Here is a 15,461-nt window from a genome sequence, read left to right as displayed (position 1 = left end):
AGCCTAGCCTCTATTATTCATTCCCTTCCTTCCACTCTGCTGGACATTTCAGTTAATTACCTGAAAACAAGGAGGTTAGGTTGTCTAGGGACTCCCAATTAGTTTACTCTTGCCTAGAAACACCAACTGGTTTAGAAGCCTGGTATGCAGTGTCCTTCTGACACAGCTAATGTTAAAACATACCACACCTGGAAAACTTCTGTCTTCCCACAGGATTTGGAGATCAAACTGAGGATTTTAGTCATCCCCTTAAAGACATTTCTTGGCCAACCAGAATACTTATCTCTTAAGAGTGAGGAAAAAAGCTCACAAGCCTCATTAAGTCCATAGAGCAATTGACCAGTTCACCTTTAGTACAACGATGTCTCTTGTTTGCAAGGGGAATGCAAACTTTTATCTCATTTCCGAACTAAAAATCAAGTCCCTTTTGCTGGACACTTCACTGATTTCTATTTCTAAAGAAATAGAAAAGCTAAAAATTACACTGTTTCTTTGGTTTTTTTTCTAAGCAAAAAGTATTTTTAAAAATAGTTTCTTAAAAATTATCTTTACTTAAAATACAGATTATTTTATTAGAGGAATACATGATTTTGCTATTTGGAGATACTTCTTGGAAATTTTATAATTACTTCTATTAAATCACTGAGTCTACAAACATTAATGTTTGATTCATGTCAAGAATCAATTATGGATTGTAAATCTAAGTAGCATTCCAGATTTAAAATGAAGTTATTTGGTTTACTCGTCCTCCAAATCACATCAAACTACAGAAACCTGGAAGTGTGTTATTAGCCATTGTAAAGCAAAGCTAATCTGTTTGTAACTTGAGGATTCATTTGCAGTTTTGAAAGGCACCACAGAGCATTCATTAGATTTTTTTTTTTTTTTATATCTCTGATATAGGGAGTCAGACTGCCTTGCTAAAGGGGTATTGCAGGAAAGGGTTCACATGAAACTACATTTTATAGTACAGAATAATCAGTGCAATTTTTCCTCAGTGAAGAAAAGACTAAAAAACAAGTAAAGTTGTTTTATACTATGTTACTGTAATTTGAAAGTCAGCAAGCTTTCCTTTAAATTTACTTACTACATTTGTACTGTAATTAGGAAATCAGTCCATTTCTTAATCTTCATTTAAACACCACTAATTTACTGAATAGAAGAAAAACCTTACACATCTTGCCATGTTCTCCTAGCTAAGGTATACTATTCATATACTGATAAACTTTTAGTTCAGCTTCTTAATTTCTCATGCCACACTCCTTTTTCTATTTCCTGTAAGATACAGATAAATATTTACTACTCAGAAATAATTTACAATGGGCTGTAGGAGAAATTCAATTAAAATGAAGAAGGAAGAAATTTAAAATCAGTTTTGGTTATGTGAGAAATGCTTAAGGTACAAAATGCTTTCTGTCTAACACTTTCTAGGTAGTATGGCTAATTAACAAATTAATTAGCTCTGAAATCTAAAGAAATTAAACACAAAAAGGCAGATCACTTCCTTCCATAGCTTATATTTTCCTCAGACTGGAAAGACAAAGGCAAACCTTCCAGTTTTAAACTGCCACACATTATTTTCTCAATTCAACCATGAGAAAATTCATGGCTTGAGATAAGGACAGTGGGTATATGACTTCTGCGACAGCATGTATCTGGGAAGGTTTAGGTTCAATATTAGGAAAAGGTTCTTTACCCAGAGGGTGGTTTAGCACGGAAACAGGCATTTAAGAAGTGTTTGGACAATGGTCTCAAGCACATGGTGTGAATCTTGGGGCTGTCCCGTGCAGGGCCAAGAGTTTGACTTGTTGATCCTTGTGGTCCCTTCCAACTCAGAATATTCTGAGATTATAATTGCGTGATTTCTTTATTTTGCTTTACCTACTGAAGTGTCTTTATCTTATTCCATAAGTTTTCTCACTTTTACTCCTCAGATTTCCTTCCCCCATCCCATGAGGGAAACAGAGCAAGCAGCTGTGTGAGGCTGAGCTTCCAGCTGGAGTTAAACCACAACAACTGGACATAATCTGTGAAATTAACAGATATACAAAACTGTATAAAACCTTGTAAACCTTACCAATGTCCTTTAAAGCACATTAATCACAAAAATTAAATAAAACATTTCTTTCACTGAAGGGTTTTTTCTTTCAAAACATAACTAAAGCACCTAATTAAGTTACCAGCAGTTACCTGACAGTCAGATGATAGAACTAACAGGTTCAGATCCTATGACAGGGCAACTAAAATAGCCATTACCAGCACTGCCCCATCCTTGACAACTAGCTTTGGCTCTAACAAGACAGCACGTTCTATTAAGTACTAAATAATTTCATACAGAAAGCTGTTAGTTATATATACTCTTAAGCATCATAATTGGCTGTCAATATTACTAATATTAGACTCAGTCTAATACTCCACCCAGGCAAACTTTCAGACAGAAGACAGTGGAGATCAAATTTAACTCCAGAAAAAATGCAGAAACAAATGGAAATACTCATAATTGACAAAAGTGCAACTACTACATTGCCATGGCTGTAGTTAACTGCTGAGAGTTTAATTCATCTGACTGCACCCCCAAGGTTTCCCCCCATGTGCTGAAATTACTGATTTGCTATGAAAATATTAAGTTGAATATCTGTAGATCAAGTTTAAAATCATAAATCACTCTGCTAAGACTGGAATTTCTGAGATATATTTAAAAGCAAAAATCCATCAAAGACTCATGCTTACAAGGAAAAGTCTGGTTTTTGCTCTCAGATGTCCATTAAACACAAGCCATATTATAAATTCATTTTAACTACACTTTCTGTTTTTTGAGCAGGAGCTGCTTGCTTTTTACTCTGTTTGGTTTTGTGTGTGTTTTGTTGTGTGGATTTTGCTGGGGTTTTTCAAGTTCGTTTTTTGGATCAGCGTCAATCAAGAGCAAAGAAATAGCATACCAACTTCAGCAACTGTAGCATCATGGAACTAAACCAAAAATAAATCTCATGTGGCAGTTTCTATAATTACCACACTTTTTTATTACACATCAATCTTTCAAGTCATGCAGTAAACAAAAACATATAACTGTGATCAGTTACAAGTCCTAAACACTTTTTATTTTTTTAAAAATTTGATCTCCAGGTATAATTGTGGACCTATTGTACTGCAGTCTGGCCTGCTATTTTTCCTGTGTGACTGCACAAAATTGTCAGGAACTAAAGCCATGTACCTGATCAATCCACTATTTATTGTGTAGGCTTTGCTTAATACTGTTGGTTTATCAGGTAAAGAGAAATAAAGCTATGGTCTTTAAAAAATACAGCTTCATCTTTTCTTCCATACAGGGTACATTGTAAAAGAGCAGAATTAGCAAAATATGATATATATGAAACATTTAATAAATCTTATCTGTACTGAAGAATGTGCACTATTAATATTTCAAGACATAAATTACAGGAAAAAAAAACCCTCAATTGGATTAATTTCCCAATCCAAATCCCTAACAACAAAACCTAAGGTCAGAACAAAAGGAACATCTGTAGAAATATACAATTGAGCAGGAAAAAAGTGAGGAAGGGGAAAATCACCCCTTTTACCAGTACTGGGCATTTATGATCCTTCCACCCAAAAGGCTGTGTTCAAGACTTGAAGATAGATGATTCTTTTTTTTTTTTTTTCATTTAAAGACAGAAGATAACATTTAGGCTGTTGCTCCTAACAGTACATTGCCTTAATTTAATCTCTTATATAACCCTAGTAGGATTAAACTATAAATCAAGGGATTTCAGTATAAAGATCTTGAGAAAACTTGCCCACAGTGAGCTAGAAAATTTGAAGGCAGTCAGCCAACACCATGGTTTTGAGACTTAGGAATAGTTTCTCTCCACAGGGTTATATTCTCAAGACAGATTTCATGGAAAATCTGTACCTCAAAGTACACTATAAAAACTCAGTATAATTGTGGAAGACACCAGGCAATAATCTTGCATACATGGAGAATCAAAATCCATACCTTAGAGCCTGAAGACTGTCTCTAAAGAAATACCCATGGTTGTTAACCTCAGCCAGAACATAAAAACAAAAAAAACTACTAAACAAACAAACAGTCACAACCACCAAGTTAATTTTAATGTCTCATCAATTTGTTATAATACCTATTCTTCACTTCTTGATAAGAGGTCATATTACCTAGCACTACATTCAGTCATCTAAACATAGGCATCTGCTGCCACTTGAGATAAATGTCCTAGGGCAGCTTTCCTGGTCCCAGACTGACATCCAGAAGGACACAGTTTCTCTTACACCCTGTGCCACATCTTCCAGGTCCATGTAGATGCCCAGGACAGTCCAGGATATCTCAAATAGCACTGGTTACCTACGTTTAAGCAACTAAACTAGAGCTCAAAAGTCTTCAACAAGGACATTTGGGGAAATGCAAGAAGGCAGACCCTCTTAGGATTCAAGACCAGGGATTTCTAATACCAAATATATTTCTTTAATATTAACAAAATTCTCAACAACCAAAGTTTTCTATATTCCTACACAAGAGAGTAGCCACACCAATTTAAAAGACTGTTGCAGTCCGAAAGACTCAGAACATTTTACATCTCCCTATTTCACAGTAAGGCTGGTTCCTTCTTGTAGAATAAGTATGTGCTGCTTGCAACTAAATGTTGAGAGATAGCTACAAAAGTGATACATAAGTGGCAGCTTAAGTCTTCATTGTTCTTAAATCTTCATGAGTTCTATGCTAATAATTATTATAATTAAAATAAACTTAATTAATGAGCTATATCTCGCTTAAGGTAATGAAAAAATGAATGCTGTAATCTGAAAGGTAGCTGAAAGTGGACTGAAGACATTCTTGCCCTGGTCTTTCATGACCCAAACTCACATAAGGAAACAAAAACCTCATCACCTTCATCACTTGACTGTAGCTGATGCAACACATACTGTTGACACTGGCTTTACAACAGTCACTCCTGGCACCAATTATTTTTAATCTAAAGCCTGGGGATGGCAACTCTTCCAGTATAAGAAGCAGAGGAACTTCAGCTGCTCACAAGCCATGGCAATGAACTAGGATGGCTCTTACTCCATTATAAAATCACAAACATGGGAAAGAAAGCTCCAGAGGCCGTCTAGTCAGCTGTTGCTCAGTGGAGGTCTCATTAGTGCAGGTGAGCTTTGGGCCATCATGTTTTGAGAATCTCAAAAGATAGAAATTCTACTTCTTTTAACAACCTGGTCCAGTGTTTGAATAGCCTCAAGTTTAATAGGTGGTTTTTTTTTTTTTTAGTTTTTTTTTTTTTTTTTTTTTTAGTTTTTTTTTTGCATGGGAATCTGTGTCCAAAGCTTCTCATCCTTCCACAGCACACAGGAAAAATCTGGTTCCTGTCAATTCCACACTGCCCACAGAAATCAGTTTTCCTCTTGGTCTTTTCTCCTAGTAGCTGAAAAAATACACCCTAACATGAGAAGCCTTCCAGCCCCTGACCATCCTGCTGTGACTGCTCCAGTATGTCAGTGCCTTCCTTACATTGGGTAGCCCAGACTGGACACAATACTCACTGCAGTCTCATAGGAGGGGGAAAAAATCACACCCTTAATCTTCTGGGTCCACGTTTGCTTACAATTCAGAAGGTTGACAGTTGTCTTTGCTACAACAGTACATGGACAACTTATGTTCAACCTGTTCTCTTCCACAACCTCCCCATGTCTTTCCTGCAATGCTGCAACCACGGCCCAGCCCATCCTGTTGCTCCCTCTCAGGTGCAAGCCTTGCATTTGCCTGAGCTTAAGGTCACGAGGTTCCTGTCAGCCTGCCAAAGGAAGGCTGAATAGCAGACTTGCCTTCCAGTGTAACAGCTACTTTGCCAATTTGGTATCATCTCAGCTCACTGAGAGTACTCTCCATGCCACCAACCAGGCTGCTAATGACAACATTGAGCAATGCTGTCCTCAGTTCCAAGCTCCATCACAGGTAACCAACTGCCAGCTGAACTCTGTCCTGTAGAATACGCCCATCAAGGTCTATGGTCCAGCCACTCTACTGCCCACCTACAAGCCTGTGTTCTTAACACCTTGGCTACAGAAATATCAATAGAGATCACACTAAATCCAATTTAAAAGGGATTTTTATACAATATGAAAATTAATGAATATAAAATATGAAAAAGGGATTTATATACAACATGAAAATTTGAGTTAATTAAAAAAATACGCTTAGAGTTTACTCCCTGAAAACACTACTGCTGATACACCAGAACTGAAAGCTTGCCACATCTGTTAGGAGAATTCTTTGCTGTGCCACTGAGAATGAAGTATAGACCATGCAGAAAATACTAAACTTCCACCAGTAAGAGACCAACACAGCTGAGTCCTACACAGGTAATTGAGTTCCACATCTTCAAAAGCTACTGCAAGTCATATTAAGGTCCTGTGTCTTTGCCATGTAGGACCATTGTAATTCTCACTATCAGTCTTTGGAACAAGCAGTTTACAGCAGTTTACGAACAAAGACAGCAAATATGTATTAAGTATATATAAGTGCATAGGCTTTCTTTATTCCCAGTATTTCAGCTATTCTGCAAACCAGCAATTATCAGTAAAATAATTTCTAGGAATTTACCTGTAAAAAATGGTTGCAAACACTTATGATTATTGTGGCAGATTCATGTTAAGACAATTTGACTGAAAAGTCTTACCACTTTCCTTTCTCATTTAGCAATATCCTACTTTAAAAATACTGCTACATAAGCAGAACTACTTTCCAAACAGTCTGAATTAAAAGAAAAAAAAAATCACTCTAGAAAATAGTCATCCCAACTACACTGTCCAGAAGAATATTAGATACCCAAGGCAAAAGCTCTAACAACAAATAGAAGGACCTGGAAAAGTCATTTATTAACTAAAAAAAAAAAAGAAAAGAAAACTTTGCTCTGAAAAATAAATTTTCCTTTACCATTCATTTTTCAAAGTAAAGTCCTCAAAAAGTGAGCTAGTTATGTTGGCTTAACATGAAAGGACAAATTATTAAAAGTAACAGTTGTAGTTTATTTCAGCCCTCCTAATAGTTGCAGATGACATCATTGTCAGAGACGTGAAGCATCTGCCAGGTCTGGACAAGGGTTCAAATAATCAGGACGACACATGGAGGGGATGGCCTGACACTGACACAGCAAAGTTCAGCCGAAGGAGAGCTTTAATGTAAAACTGGGAGGGGAATAACTGATAGCACACTAAAGAAAACAATGTGCTTGGAAAGCACAGTGAAATACAAACTATATGAGCAAACAAAATGCTGTCAAAAACTTACTACTCATTTTGGCATTACTAAAACAAGCATTACCAGACAGGGAAGGAACTACTCTGTCCTCTCTCTCAGCACAACGCCTCAAATAAATGCTACACTTTCAGTAGTGACAAATAAAATCCAGTAAATTTAGAGTGTTGTAAAAAACTCGCATGAAGAAGCTGCAGGTAGATTTCAGTACAAAATTATCATGATGAAGAGGTAAAACAATCTAACAAAAAACACAAGTACACATGCCCTTGAGAAAAAAGCAGCAGCAAAACCAGCTTAGGCATGAAACTTACATACTTCTCTACATGTTTTAAGGACAGAAGAGTCAAGCACCTGCCAGGCATAGCCCATCTACACACAACATGACCTGAAAAATGAATACATGATCTCCCAAGGTCCTTTACAATCAACCAAGTCTACGACTCTGAATGGCCAAAAAACTATACAGACATCTGCAAATCACCTGCTATTTAAAAAAACCCCAAACCCTACATTGCATTTGCATTATTTGAAGAGTTCAAAAAGATGAGCTCTTAAAGAGACCAATTCATGTGAATAGACACAATTAAGAAATTCCCTCATTACTGAAATTTAATCCACAGGCAGAACTGGCATAAATTTATTTAGATATAAACCTTTAATCTGAACATATATGCTAAAGAACAGAATTCTCACTTTTCTCAGGAGGTTGAACTACACAGTACAGCACTTTCTAAACCATAAACTGTAAGACCACACCCAGAGAGTACAGTCTCTACTTTTGCTAGTTATCCAGCAGCAGCTCATGAAATTTCCATTGTCAGTTTATTTTTACCAATGAAATGCTTTTCTACTTAAATATTTAAAGACTTATTCTCTTTCAATAAAGAGTGGTTTTCAGTCAGACTGGTCAAACCAAACTTTTCAACACATTCATTTTTTACAACAAAATTCCTAAAGTGTGATTTAAAGACATAAGGAGTATTTTACCAACAGTATGTACTCCAAATTAGTGCAAAAAACCAGTATCAAGAGGGTTCACACTAACTGGAAGGAAGTAACAGGAATCCCTAAAAATATAATTATTCAAGACTTGGCATTTGATTTAGTTTACTTGTAAAGCAACTTTCAAACAAGAAAAAGCTTGCTTCTGCTCTAAAGATACCAGATTTTTGGGGGAAGGGGAGATAAACCAAGACTAGAGATGGCTTTGATACCTCAATGATTATTAATTCCTTTATGTACTGAATTGGTTAATTTTTTATATTGAAAAACCACCAAACCATTTGTTTGAAGGTGACATAACATTTAGACAATACTGATTTACTACTACATCATAGTATTTGTAATGAACAACAGACATTTGTGAAAGATTACGGAAAGCCCAAAAGTGAAACAGTCAGTGATATCACAGTAGGTTTAAAACTTTAGTAACTGTTCACAAGACATAAGTCTAGCTTCACAACAGTATAATTGTTTGGGTTTTTTTTAATTGCAGGAAACAGTCACAAACTGTTGAATGAAAATACACAAATAAATTGTAAGCTAGAGAAAATAATATATGCTATAATTCTCATTAAAAGGAAGTGGTTTCACTTATGTAGGTATGTTTGGCTTAAGAGCCACAACCATAACATAAAACATACAAACCACTTATCAGAAGTTTTGTCTCTCCTGCTTTGTTTTAAATAAAACATCCAGCAACATATTAAGGGAAGTGGCAGCCCAATGCAGAATTGTTTGAATTTGTCCCACCATAGAAATATTTCGTCTCCCAATGGTTAGTATAATTAACAATTCTTTTACTTTTCCATCTTGATATGACTTATTGAGTGGCTCACAGCAGTACCGTTACTTTCTAGTCTAAGGAATAGTGGTTAATATAGTGCTAAAATGAGTAAGATAATTAAAGATGTTTAAGATTAATTTGAACTAGCTTGAAAAAATAATCCTGGTGAGAAAGGAACACAAACTATAGATGAGTAAATGCAACTATCTATTATCTATCATCTTTACCTTAAACACTGGGCCAATGATGTCTTTGATTTTATTAGACCAATTGTGTTCTAGTAGAGTATGTAAAAGAAAAAAAGTCTTGTGGGTTTTTTTCTTTATTTTTACAGTGATATGTGGTATCTTCACGCAAATTAAAGAAATATTCACAGTTGAAAGCTTTAATAATTGAAACTGTGACCACTACACGGAAAACTTCTACCACTCTATACATCCAAACATAAGCCTATACACAGATATCTACTGTGAGAATATGTTTAGCACATGAGATGAACAACTAGCTAATGAATAACCTGAGGCTTTTTTGTCTCCTTGTTTGGTAGGGTATTTGGGTTTATGAGGGTTTGTTTGAGGGGTTTGTAGTGGGGGTTTCTTATTTGTTTTTAACTGTAATGTTTCCTGTAACCAGCTTACATAATTTTGAATTATCTTACTCTTGGACATTACAGTCTTAACATCTACAGTAAGATATTTCTGAGTTACATTAGGCACCAAGGATTGAAAAAAGAAAAAAAACTAACCTAAACAACTTGGTAGGCAGGGAAAAAACCAAAAAAAGACAACATCATAAATCTGAAACATGTAATATGTTGATGCATATATTGACTTTTCTCAACTACACAGAAGATGGCAAGCACTGCACTAGTAACTCCTCTGCTCCCTTTCAAGTAGTAGACTGTCACCATCAAGGAATTTTAAGAAAAATATTCTCAACATACATGCAATCCACAAAATACAGGCATATAAAATCCTACTCAATAGAACAGCTCTAGTATCAAGCCATGTTCCTATGTATGTCATCCTAGCTACTACCACCATTGCTGAATTTCAGCATATATATTTTTTAAAATTAATCTTTCTCCTCTTTCGACTCAGACCAAAAGAGAACTGACAGGAATGGCAACATCATACATGAAAAACAACTATTTGCAACAGTAATTACTTCACTGCAGTAATTAAAATTTCTTTAAACCCAGTGGTAACTTGGTTCCAAGAACTGCCTTTAGGTTTGGGAATCTTGCAACACTTGCAGTTCCTGCAGATGAGAAAGCCAATTGCATCTCAACTCTAGATCAAGATGAGCCTTAAATAGAAAGTATCCCCCAATATTTCTGAGAAAGAAAGAAGAACCTGTGAGAGAACCTGTGGTAAAACCCACGAGGTTTCCCAACACAAAACATCAAGGAACCAGAACCTCTGGCCACACTGAAGCATACTGCTGAAAGTAACTAGAAAGTTCAAAGGTTCTGTGGTCTTGAGCTTAATGCTTACTTGTTTTCAGAACTCCACAAGCCCATGAGTTCAAAAAGCAGCTATCAAAAAGATGCAATATTGCTAGATCAGACGATTTACTCAGACTACATACCTGCAATAGGTCTCCTTCATCAAAACGTAGCATTTCTATTATGCCATCCGACTGGATGAAAGCTGCAAAGAAAAACAAAAAACTAATTAAAGTAACTAAACCCATTTTGTTACTAAATCAGAAGAAAAATTTAAACATCTTCATTTTGTAGACAGAGCTATGACAAACCAAAATAATAATGCATAATCTACCAAAATAACAAACACAAGTCTGTGACACTAACTTTGTTTGAGAAGCACCACACTTGGCAAATTAGAATTTTACCTTAAAAATGCTAAACTCCAAAGCGAACAACTTCTAGGGTCTCAAAAAAGAGTGACTGTACCAAGCCAATTCCATGCTTCAACAAATATGACAGGCTGGGTTCCTGAACAAATGAGTTTAATACATCTAAGCCCACAAAGAGTTCAGACACAAACAGAATTTCTGTTTCATTTACACAGCAATAATCTTTACTGTACATCTGGAAAGCCTCCTTCACACTGCAGCCTAATCCTTGGCATGGCAACAATCCGCTCCATCTTGACAGGAACATATTAAAATTTGAAACAGTTTAGAAATGTTTGTACCAAAAGACTAAACTCCATGAAAAGTTCATGCCTCAGTCAAATATAGGATCCTCAAACACTCCACTCATTTCCTCTACATGTTTGGTCAGGCAATTGTTTTTCAATTCCTCTTAAAATGTAGGGAATGCAACTTTCTTCTAAAGACAAAGAAATAAAGGCATCGCCCTTCCTATAAATATAACAATCTGTACAAGAATGAGTACGCTTTGAAGAGGAAAGAAAGGTTCAAAGAGTTCTACATTTTTTCCCCAAAAATCTACTCATATACACACATGCACAAAGGAGGTCTTTAGAATAAAATGCAGCAGCAATCTTAAATGAGAAAATTGTATTAAAAAAAAAAAAGTTTCGTAAATAACTCCTATGTCCTTTTTCCATTACTGTTGTTACCATGTAGCATTTTTACTAGATGAAGTTGAGAGTGATAACACTCCTCTCTTTCCACAAAGAGGAACAACTTCTACAGGAAAAAAATTTAAGATTTCCAGGTACACAGAAGCACACTGTGTACTTCTGGAAGATGGATTTTGAATCCCAGTCTGAAAAAGGAGACTTAGACCTTTATCTCCCACTTTGAAGCCTTGTTTATTATGAAATCACCAACAATGCCACTCTATGATGCTTTAAACAAACAAACAAACAAAAAGACAGTACCTTCAGGAAACAAAAAGCACTCTTGGTAGACAGGAGTAAAAGCACCTACCACATAGAGAAACACTAGCTTTGACATATATCTGTCCCAAACATTTCCTCACTGGCTGCTTTGGTGACACCTCACTCAGTACCCAAAACTCACTATGATACTTAACATATCACTATTTGCAAATCCCATTCTGCATCCCTGACTTCCCCCACATTTCAATACCTTAACCTTAAAGGCACAAGCTCCAGAACCTTGCTTTCATATGACCCAAAGTAAAAGTTAATATAAAACAAAGATTGCTGCTATCATCTCCAAAAGTCTCTTTTATTATGCGAAAACCCTGAAACAAATTTAAAAGATCCCCAAACAACAAACTTTTATACAATTACTTTTCAAGCTATCATACCACACAACTCTAACGTGCACAAGCTGAGAAAGCCCAGCTCAGGTGGAGTTTGAGAATCACCATGGAGGAGAAAGGGGGAGCTCATAAACAACACATGTCCTGCAATATTTACACTGACACTGCAATATGTACAGTTCCATGAGAAGTCCTAGTCAGTAGTGTCAGCAATAAGTTAGTATTTTTTTATGTGTGCCTATTGCTATTACCTTAATGTTACTCAAAACAAACAAAAATCGATCCTTGATCCAAGAATCAGGAGTTTAGTCAATCATTTATACTGAAGAGCTATACAGAACATGGGGCAAGAGATTTAAACAAAAAAAAATCAAAAAACAAAAACCAAACAAACCAAAACAGAATTTGAAGAGCTGTTACAAAATCAAGTCCTACAGTTTATGAAATTTTGGGCTTTTAAAACTTAAATTACTAGAATAGGTTTGCCAGTTTAAAGTTTAATGCCAGACCAAAGAACAAGTGAATTCTTCTTAATTTAACTGGCAATACATATGATGCAAGACATTCATTTAATGGTTTAATTTTGGTTTTAAAATCACTGAAAAAAAGGCTGTCTATTGTAGTGCAAGATGTAAGAAAACAAAGCTTTGACACGTTAGGTTAAAATGCAGAGAATGACAGTTAATCATGATTTCACAGAAGTGTCATGTTTATCCTCTGCACAAGAACCCCAAATTACAGATTAACTAGAAGTGAGGGAAAATTATCAATTTTTAACTTGGAGAAAAATATAGAATGAAATTATGCTTTCCCATGTATTTGATATATTGGAAGTTCAGCAATCACAATTAAAAAATTTATAGATACAAGCAAATCTTCCTATTAATCAAAAGGAATTACACCTCTGAACTTGGACTTTTTGACATTCTATTGCTATCTAGATCTCTAGTTTGGAAACAGAGAATACACAGCATTTAAATGTGGCATTAGGCACAAACAAAAAAAGGCATTAGAAAACAACTTTTTATATAAATGATCTATTAACAACCAGCAAAGCAGAAAAGGCTATTTCATCTAATCACAAATTCTTAGTATTTCTGAGGCTTTTTTTCCCTGATGTAAATACAATGCACCATCAGTACAAAGAGCAGAAAGCAGCAACAATTCTTTCACAAGGATAATATGTACTGAAGCCCCCAGAAATTAGCCCAAGCTTTCTACCCAAGCATCTTGAATTCAGACAGACCTTCTGTAAGCCCCAAACACTTTTTCAGCCACTTTTGAACTATTTCATCTTCATAACAACTTACGAACAAAGGAACAGATGTTACAGAACATTTTGAGTGGATAATACTGTTAAACAGAAGTGCTATTCATCACTATATAATTTAAGAAATGTTTTCAGAGAGCAGATGACAGTGCCAGGTGAAGTCAGATGCACTGCAAAGTCTGGCTGTTGTCCATTTCACAGCAGACACATCTCAACTGAGGCTGTGATGAAGTTGCTGTGGTTATACCTTTCATTTTGGTTTAGACTAACTTTCAAGCCTGTGTTTCTCTTTATTGGTAATTTCATCAAAGCAAGGAACTGGCAAGTAAATACATATACCTTCATGAGATGAAAGCCTGTTTTTGCAACTGGCTTCTCAGACTCTCAATTTGGGATGAAACAACAAGCCACCTCATTCAAATGAGGCAAAACTAATTACATTTTAAAAAACCTCCACTGACGAGTCATAAAGAGTCACCTGAATCCCTCTAAAAGCAGCTCTCAAACCATCCAACATGGACCACAGAAAGGACAAAGTTTTCTTCAAAGTGAAATGCTGACAGTGCCCTTGTGGGTCCTTTTTTGCCTGTTCCAGAATTAGAAGCAGTTGCTCATCTTTTGCACTTGTGCTAGCTGACCTAAGCAAGTTCACAAACTTTGTAATGCAAGCCCAAAACCAGTTTTTACTGTCCTTTTACACAAAATACGTATGTCACCAATAGACAAAAGGTTATTACCAATGTGCAAAGTCACTGTAAGTAATTAAGCATGAGATCACTTTGGCATGCTTTATTAGGTGAACCATTCCCCATGCTACAGAGGAAGATGACTATTTTCTGCTAAGTCCCTAACAATTTCCCCTGGGAAAACTTCTTCCCAAACTTAAACTGATACCATCATGGTCCATTACCAGCCTAATACTGTAGCCAATACTTTAATACTCTGGAATAGTAAAATGCAGCAAATTAACAACTCTTGCCTGTGCCATTTCAGTCATCCCTGCCACATGACTGGTGACTGCTACAAGAGGGGCACAACATAATATTTGGGGTAGGAAGCATTTCAGCTGTCACAGCGTGATTTGCCACTGCACAAATCAGCAGCCAAGAAGCCAAATTACACATTAGGCAAATAATTTCTTCCTGACCCTATAGGCAATTGAAGCCCTAAGGGCTTATTATAATAGCTATTAGTCAAACTTTAAATGTTCATGGACCAAAGAAGGAAAAGGATACATATTCATATCCGCAGATTTCAAGGCCAGAAGAACCTTAGTCTCATTTCCTCTTCACCTATGCTGAACAGAATACCTTCTTCTGAGAGATATACACAAATTCCTCTCAAGAGAAAACCTCTCTCCTTTCAACATTCTGCAAAAAGCACATGTAACAGATTGATGAGAATCTGTAACAATTTCAGTCACTCTTGCTACTAGGATATTATATGATTTCAGGGTCAAACTCTTTCAGCTTCTAGCTTGTGTATACTCGGTTTCCTCTTTTCAGATACTAACAGAATACATAGAAGCTTACACAAAAAATACTCTAAGTTTCATTTTCTGTTTTCAATCTATAATCAAAGAAGTTGCATTTTAGAGGTTAAGTCAGCTTTACTATGAAAAGCCAATAAAAGATATCAGAAAAAGACCATGAACCTAGGCTTTCCACTTGCTCCAGAACAGCTTGTTCTACTGACAGCACTTTCCAAGCATTCCAAACTCTTTAAAAAATGGCAAAAGAAAATCCACTACCACAACCACAGCCCCCAGCCCCCAAACCACAGCTTTCTGGAACAGTGAAAGCACTATCTAGTCATTATTACCAGAAGATTCCTAAATGCTTTCCCCTGCCCTTTCCAACAACATCACAGTGCTTGATAGAAAATTAAACCAACAGTAGCTGAATTAACTTAAGCAGCATCTTTTCTAAAGTTTTAATATCTAATAGAGAAATCTGGCTCAAACACATCCCTA

General features: G+C 36.0%; 1 protein-coding gene across 1 annotated transcript in view; it reads right to left on the bottom strand.

Annotated features, from left to right (window-relative positions):
• TMEM131 (transmembrane protein 131) overlaps positions 1-15,461 on the bottom strand; it is a 93,835-nt gene that overhangs the window by 63,514 nt on the left and 14,860 nt on the right. The window contains exon 2 of the mRNA XM_059839464.1: positions 10,647-10,708. Coding sequence (XP_059695447.1) covers positions 10,647-10,708 — 62 coding nt within the window. The remainder of the gene's footprint in view (positions 1-10,646; positions 10,709-15,461) is intronic.

This window comes from Haemorhous mexicanus, chromosome 2, assembly GCF_027477595.1.
Source record: "Haemorhous mexicanus isolate bHaeMex1 chromosome 2, bHaeMex1.pri, whole genome shotgun sequence".
In the NCBI taxonomy this organism is placed as follows: Eukaryota; Metazoa; Chordata; class Aves; order Passeriformes; family Fringillidae; genus Haemorhous; species Haemorhous mexicanus.
Note: the sequence above shows the minus strand (reverse complement) of the source record. Positions and strands in the feature narration are given on the sequence as shown.